Below are 6000 nucleotides of genomic sequence, written 5' to 3'. Positions count from 1 at the left end.
GTCTATTACATGTTATGAATACATGGTGTGTATCCTTATTAATAATGACAAATCCAAGATTGTACAGTTTTTAAACATTGGTAACTCTGTTTTAGATATTGTTGATAATTATCTAGGCCTCCTGCTCACGGAACATCTTGACTACAATGCTATGGCAAAAGCAGCAGCTAAATCGGCTAACAGAGTATTAGGTCTTCTTATATGTAAATATAAGGCAATCGGAGGTATGCAATCCACTACTTATTCCAAATTGTATGATACGATGGTTCGGCCAGTCTTGAGTTATGGGGCATCTATTTGGGGTCATCATGGCATTTCTACTGTAAATGCCGTTCACCATCGTGCTTTCTTAGGGTTGGGGAAATACGCTCCAAATGTTGCTGTTAATGGAAATATGGGATGGAGTCCTCCGATAGTTAGACAGTGGATGTGTATTGTTAGACATTATTGTCGTTTTACTAAAATGTCCCTTAGATTAAATAAGTATATCTTTATGTGGTCTGAACGGTATGCTGGTGGACGTGTGAAAAACTGGAATTTCCGTGTGAGAGCAAAGCTGAACGAATGGGGTCTGAATATTTCTGAGAATGTTAGCGTGAAAATGTCTGACTGGAATGAACTGTTATGCAAGCCTGGCGAAGAATAGGTGGTAATAAATAACATACGTATAGAATGTTTAAAGATGTGTATGGGTGTGAAAGTTATGTAAGTATGTATGTGCCTCGTTCTTACCGCTCTGCCTTTTCCAAATTTAGATCAGGTACTGTTCCTCTAAAGTTGCGAACAGGCAGATATACGAATATGAATGTGAATGAAAGAGTGTGTTTTCAGTGTAAGGAAAGTATTGAGGATGAATGTCATGTATTGCTGGATTGCCCTGTGTACGATGATTTGCGAGAAAGTTTATAAAAAAAGGTCAGTTTGAGCTATCCCAAATTCCTAGAGTTATGTAATACTGATAAACTTATTTTACTTCTAAATATCATGTATATTGTACAGCCCAAACCTGCTTTTTAATTCTCCAAAGAAGAAAAAATATTTTATATGTTTAGTAACTGGTAGTATATTTTATATACCCTTTTACATATATTTTATATATACTATGACATATCTTTAATCTCTCGTAGCCCTCACGGGTGGCTCACTTATATGTCCTGTTATATGTATATATGTAAATATGTTTGTGAGATGAGACTCAAATAAACACAATCTGTCTGTCTGTCTGTCTGCATGTCGCTGTATGAGCGCAATTTTGTACGTGTCGTTAAACCTCACCTTCGACACAAGCCCTATAAAAAAGACCATACCAGATTCGGCGTTACGTCACAGCATAAAACGTGACATAACGTGGATGTCAATAGCTGTTTCAACAATCGTGTGTTGAGAACCAAAGGCTGATACAGCCGGCCCCGGCGCCACAAGTCACTGTGTACCAGTTGGGCATGCTGAATTCTTGTGATGCTGAGCTCAACACCCTGATTCACCTTGAGAATGTTTCTGGGTTTTTCAGCACCATACCCGTGCTCGTGGGTTTCACCAAAGAAGTAAACGTCTAAATCCCGAATCAATTCTGGCTGTTCTCCAGCATGAAGCTGACAGACCGTGATATAATTGAAATATGGTTCCAAGCGAGGTCAACCAATCTCACTCACTCACTAACCCCAACAACGGAGTTGTGAACGACTTGAATCAAACCTGCATAGACCCAAGCCTCCAGTCCTCCACTGCTGCCACCGAAGATGACCTGTCAAGGACGGTACACTGACACAGGTAACTACATACATCATTCTGTCGTGGCGAACATTTTCAACAAACAATAACAGTTTGGATGGTAGATTTATTTGTTTCGAAATTATGTTTCAAACTGTCATTGTAAATGATCTACAACAAAGATAATATTTTTGGGTAAAGGTTCCTGACTTTCCGATTCCAAAACAATAATTTCAATGATTATTTCATTCGCATTTACATCACCCAAACCAGAAATACATATTAAGCATCCAGCGTTTCGTGTGTGCATGGTGGGTTTGCATTGCCTCAAAGAATCTTGATTTTCAGTTGTTAATGAATAAAAATATTCGATTTAGGAATCCCGTCGACATTAACTACAGACTATGAGTGAGTGAGTGAGTGAGTGATTTAATCAAGCGTTATCAAGTTGTGTCAGCTCCGTCAGCGGCAGGTGTTTTCCACTTTCGTTATAACCAAGTACTATAGTGCTAAAAGTCACGATCACAATAGACACTGGATTCGAACCGACAACCTGCGGATCCTTGTACGACCAGGGTGCCGTTGTACAAAGCGATCTTACCTCTAAGGAGACCGTATCTCCCATACTTAACATAGACTTACGACAGTCGTAGCGCTAAGCCTGTTTTGTACAAAGTTACCCAGGACTGCTCAACACTCTTCACTTTAGTATCATGCAATTTGGAAATCTCATCAGTTTATTGTTTTTTGCGAGGAAACAAACACCCTGTTAAATGTTTGTTGTCGAATGTCACAATGATTTAGATGAAAAACTCATTTTCTTGATCATATGCCTTATGAGAATGCTTAACAAGTGAAAACAAATTTGTTTTGTTGCTTTAAGTGTAAATCAGTTGTTTTACTGTTGACGTGTGAATAAAACTGACGACAGTGTGCTGTGTTGAGGCCAATGCTGTTGTGTAATATAAGTGTTAGTATAATCTCACGGGGTATAAGAGTAATATAGTAACTTGTTTTAAACCTGCATGTCTATTGAACATGATTAGAAAAAAGACATTGTGATTTTCCACATTCAAATTAACAACGTAAATAATATATTATATACCATCGGGTATTGTTCATCAATTTCCTTTCCTTATTTTAAATGGATCTATACATTGACGCCGAAATTTAGAATGTCACTATCTCAAAAGACTATATCATGAGCATGTACATGTATTTAGGAATCACATTATGAACCCATTCTGAATGACGAGCAGTCTGTTTAGAAATTATGTGTAGATATTTTTCAAGAAATGGGAGTAATATGCTCATGTCCTTGTATTGCTATCGGAACTTATAAATGATAACACACTTATATTTTTTAAGTTTTTAAAAAGTTTATTTAAACAATAAAAACAAAATCTGCACTTTCTATGGAACTCTCTTCAAAATCAAAACAAAATTATTTTTTTTATTTGTCAAATGAAGAAAATCGCATGATAGTGTGTCAATATGAACTATATGTCAAATTTTGTTGAAATAGTGTTCAAAGTAGAAAAATAAACATCACAGTATTATAATACATATGTACAATTGTAACGTAAATAACAAAAAATAAGGATTTCAGCGATTATAAAGTCATTAGCCATCTCGTCACAAGATGTCACAAAATCATCATATACATGATATAATATATACACTTTACATAAATATGGAACGACGATCACCTATGCTTGAAATGAATATGATATATCATTCATGTTAAAATATTGCTTCATAAAGGTTATATTTAACATTGTAATAGGATAGTTTACACGTGAAGCAATATTTTTTCAATAAAACAGGCATTCACTAACTGTTTCATATCATTGGTAGAAATAGTTAATATCATTAAAACTAATCCGGTAAATGAAAACATACCTTCACATTTGAAGTTGCCAAAGTCAACAAGGTTCTATTTCAATTATTTTCCTGATAATAAACAAGTCAAATATTGACTGTGATTGGCACAAAATGTGAAGATGTGTTCTGTGTTCTATTATATATGGTTAAAAGTATAGCACTGACAGGATTAACCTTCGAATTATCATACTAGATCAATATGATACCAATATATGTCGAGAGACATATATCCAGTGTAATATATCTATGAATAACAGTACACAGTGCGGATGCTGAGAGTGAGGCCATCACACCAGAAGCAAAAGCAACAGTCCACAATGCAGGTATCCAGATCCACATCCCATTTAGCTGGTAGCCAGAGCCGGAATCTCTTGAAACCACAATCCCGTAGCCAGATAAACAATGAGCCATCCAGAATTGAAAAACGACACCAGTCCGCAGACAGGGTTTAAATAGATTTCTCATGGAAATCATCCTTTTGATTGTCGAACAACGATGTTGGAATTGTATTCCGAAGAAGAAATATATTGCTTCCATGCCCTTTTCCTGTTGTCTTGGACACATGCGAAATATATTAACCACCGTGGAATAAATAAGGCAAGCTTCTGTCTTCTATGCTAATGAATCGCGGTGTCCTCCATTCTGAAACAGAAACAAAATACACAAATGAATATTTTTCATAACGTTCTACACTACTTCCGTGATAACTATCCCTACGGCTTTCCTTGACCCCCAAAGTTAATCTCGGCCAACATTGCGGGGAATCCATATTGGAACTACTTCTCGTCACGTGACTTTCAGAACCCAACAAGGCGACAGTCGTGACCCTAAAGTGTTTTTATATGCAGATTCTTCAAATCAAATTGAATTTGCTTTTAAATTCAAAATCTAGTTTCAAAATCAGCCGTCATGTTATTTGAACTTTATGCGGCGGGATCTGTCGGCACTTGGCTTAAGTGAAAGTATGTATCACTACGCCCGAGGTATTATCATGCATGAAGCGGAACAAGTCGAGGGGTCCAACATGAGGATGACAAACATAAAAATGAATTGGAAATAAGATATGTAAATTGTAATAATGAGTGATGAAAATAAACCAGTTGTAATTACGTTTTCATGTATTAAATATATGAACTGTATTATACGACATTCAAATTGTAATAATGAGTGATGAATATAAACCAGTTGGAATAACGTTTTCATATCTTAAATATATGTCTTTATAACTTCTGTTTTAACATGATTCCTACGTACTTACCCTGTATACTCGGTTTGGTGAACTGTTCACATTCGGCCTCGGTACCTCAAACTGAAACAATTGACGCTCACATAATATACTCTCTCCTTCCTGAATTCTACAGATACATATATTTTTCAGGTTACAACTGTTGCTGTGTATGTGTTATTTACTGAATGAATGTTGTTTCACATCACTTGAAAGTACTTGTGTTATCAACTCCCTTTTGCGTTTCGTCAACGATAACACCCACGTCAAGAATTTACTCCTTGGTTACATATTGAATAATTCAACTATATTATTTGAGAAAAAATGGTTTATTGAGAATTCTGTTGGAAGAGATTTTCGTTACTTAAGTTATTCAAAACACAAACTTACCGGCCCATTTCTTGTAGGCTCCAATACATTGAACATATTTTCCCATGAAAAGTTGGATCTGCTTGTGTCTGGATAAGCGCCTCCGTCTGTAACAGCAAATACATCGTTTACATTTCACCTTGTGATAACTGTCTAAATCAATGACCAAGAAACTAGGACCTATCCTTGTGTCTTCCTTCTTGTATAATAAATAACATTATAGGTTTACAATAAATATAAAATTAAAAAATAAATATAAGATAAAAATACAAATTTGTCTACTCCGATATTTTGCATTACCATCTTTCAGCGTTATTGATTATCTAGCTGATTAATTAATTAAATTAATAAAGTATTTTTATTGTAAAAATATTATTCACGTTTGTCTCCTCCTGTTTTGCCTTTAATTTTTTTTAGCGTTATTGTCTAATTAATTAGTTACTCATTTTGTAAATTGTCAAGGACAAGTCATGCCTTGATCTTTTTGTGTGATGGTTGTCATGGTTACGTAGCTTACCTCTTGGGCTGGAGTAAGGGTACGATCTGTCATCGGGGCCCGGCATATCCTGGAAGTCCGAGCGTCCTTCCAGAACCTTTGGTCGGCCATATCTGAAGTTGTCCCCGCTGTCCTGGGACGCAGTCTCGGAGAGTGTGTGTGGGGAGTACATCATGTAACGAGAAGCACCGAAGTTGCCCTTGGTTGGTAGATTACCAGTGAAGGCACTTCTAAAGGCTTGGTTGTTACTGGAATAGATATGTAACACTCATGAACATTTGGTATACATAACCGAAAACATTTTATCTTGGAGGCA

General features: G+C 36.1%; 1 protein-coding gene across 1 annotated transcript in view; it reads right to left on the bottom strand.

Moving 5' to 3' along the window:
• Positions 1–3204: 3204 nt before the first annotated feature.
• LOC139463869 (uncharacterized) overlaps positions 3205–6000 on the bottom strand; it is a 41890-nt gene continuing 39094 nt past the window's right edge. The window contains exons 47-50 of the mRNA XM_071245265.1: positions 5706–5932; positions 5210–5295; positions 4853–4903; positions 3205–4236 (exon numbers count right to left, since the gene is read on the bottom strand). Of these exons, the coding sequence (XP_071101366.1) occupies positions 4207–4236; positions 4853–4903; positions 5210–5295; positions 5706–5932 (394 nt within the window). The 3' untranslated portion in view covers positions 3205–4206. The remainder of the gene's footprint in view (positions 4237–4852; positions 4904–5209; positions 5296–5705; positions 5933–6000) is intronic.

Source organism: Haliotis cracherodii, unplaced genomic scaffold, assembly GCF_022045235.1.
Source record: "Haliotis cracherodii isolate W230 unplaced genomic scaffold, xgHalCrac1.p SCAF_16, whole genome shotgun sequence".
NCBI lineage: Eukaryota > Metazoa > Mollusca > Gastropoda > Lepetellida > Haliotidae > Haliotis > Haliotis cracherodii.
This window is presented reverse-complemented; position numbering and strand designations above follow the sequence as displayed.